This window comes from Melampsora larici-populina, assembly GCF_000204055.1.
Source record: "Melampsora larici-populina 98AG31 unplaced genomic scaffold MELLAscaffold_4, whole genome shotgun sequence".
NCBI classification, from domain to species: Eukaryota; Fungi; Basidiomycota; class Pucciniomycetes; order Pucciniales; family Melampsoraceae; genus Melampsora; species Melampsora laricis-populina.
Window position 1 is genome coordinate 1,423,216 of NW_006768768.1, and position 1,300 is coordinate 1,424,515.

Genomic DNA, 1,300 nt, shown 5'->3' on the forward strand with positions numbered 1-1,300 from the left:
TCTAATGGTCTTTTCAAGTTTGTTCAAGTTGGAATCGGATTGATTGGATTAGGTTATTATTTGATTAGTAAGTTTAAATCAAATCAAATTAAGATTGAGTTGAGTGAAGTTGAAGTTGAAGATTGGCTTACATCAGTACTTGAAGATCTTACTAATCTCATGTGATCTTTCTTTATAAGAACGAATTGGAGATTAAATCAAAGAATCACTAGAAATCCAAATCGAAATGAACATCATCCGATCATCGATTCACATCAAGATTTTGAATGTGATCCATACTCTGAACCAGGTTCACTTTACAGTTCATCCAACTTACATCAATCTCGTTATATAATCTATAATGATCATCTTCAATCTACTTTATCAAACCATCAAATCAATCAATCAGATTGGATGGTTCCTTCTTACTCTCATCAGTTACATCAAAACAGATTCGATCAAGTAGATTGGTTGAAAAATAAATCAATCCTTTTGATTGGTGATTCGATTGATCGAAACTTGGTCATTCATTTTGCTCGACGTGCTTTGAAAGGTACCAAAGGTTTTCATCAGTTTTGGAAAGCTTCAGATCAAATCAATGTACCGGTCACTAAATTAGAATCACATCAGATTGGAATTTCATATTTACCTGAATTGAATTTTACAGTCTATAATTGGTTTTTAATGGGTTGTATGGTTCAAGAAGAAGTTCCATTCTTTCATCCACGTGAAGATTTACCTCAAGATTATCAATCTAAATTAAATCGATTTTATTTACCTTTGATTTCGAAAAAGGTTTTACCTTTACCTGATCTAGTAATCTTTAATAGTGGGTTTTGGGATTTAGATTATTTAGCTAGATCTCGTGCTGTTCAATATCCATTACCGATTTCAAGTATTTCCAAAACTTTGGAAAACGAACCTAAAGATACGGAAAATGATTTAGGTGATGGGAATCCATTAAGTTTAAATGAATTATCTGTTCATCGATCTAGATTTAAATCATTTATAAACTCATTAAAATCATCATTAGATGAACTTCAAAAGGATTTAAATCAATCTAAATCTATTCGATATATGTATAGATCTATGCAACTTGGTAATGCGACTGATCGCAATGCGTTTTCTCCTACAAGAGTTAAACAGATTGATTCTTCTAATTTGGCTTTGGTTAAGGAAATGAAGATTAAGGTTCTGGATTGGGGTAAGATGACGGTCGGACTTGATAGACAACTTACGGATCCTCCAATCGTACGTGTTTCTTTTACTTTTTCACTTTGATTTGGTTAAATTTCTTAAGGATTTGGATGGAAACTTATGA

General features: G+C 31.9%; 1 protein-coding gene across 1 annotated transcript; it reads left to right on the forward strand.

Annotated features, from left to right (window-relative positions):
- Positions 1–393: 393 nt before the first annotated feature.
- On the forward strand, positions 394–1,300 carry MELLADRAFT_92362 (uncharacterized protein; the record flags this gene model as incomplete). Its single annotated transcript, XM_007405503.1, has 2 exons — positions 394–1,230; positions 1,280–1,300. 2 exons carry the CDS (start codon positions 394–396, stop codon positions 1,298–1,300), a joined length of 858 nt encoding a protein of 285 aa, XP_007405565.1.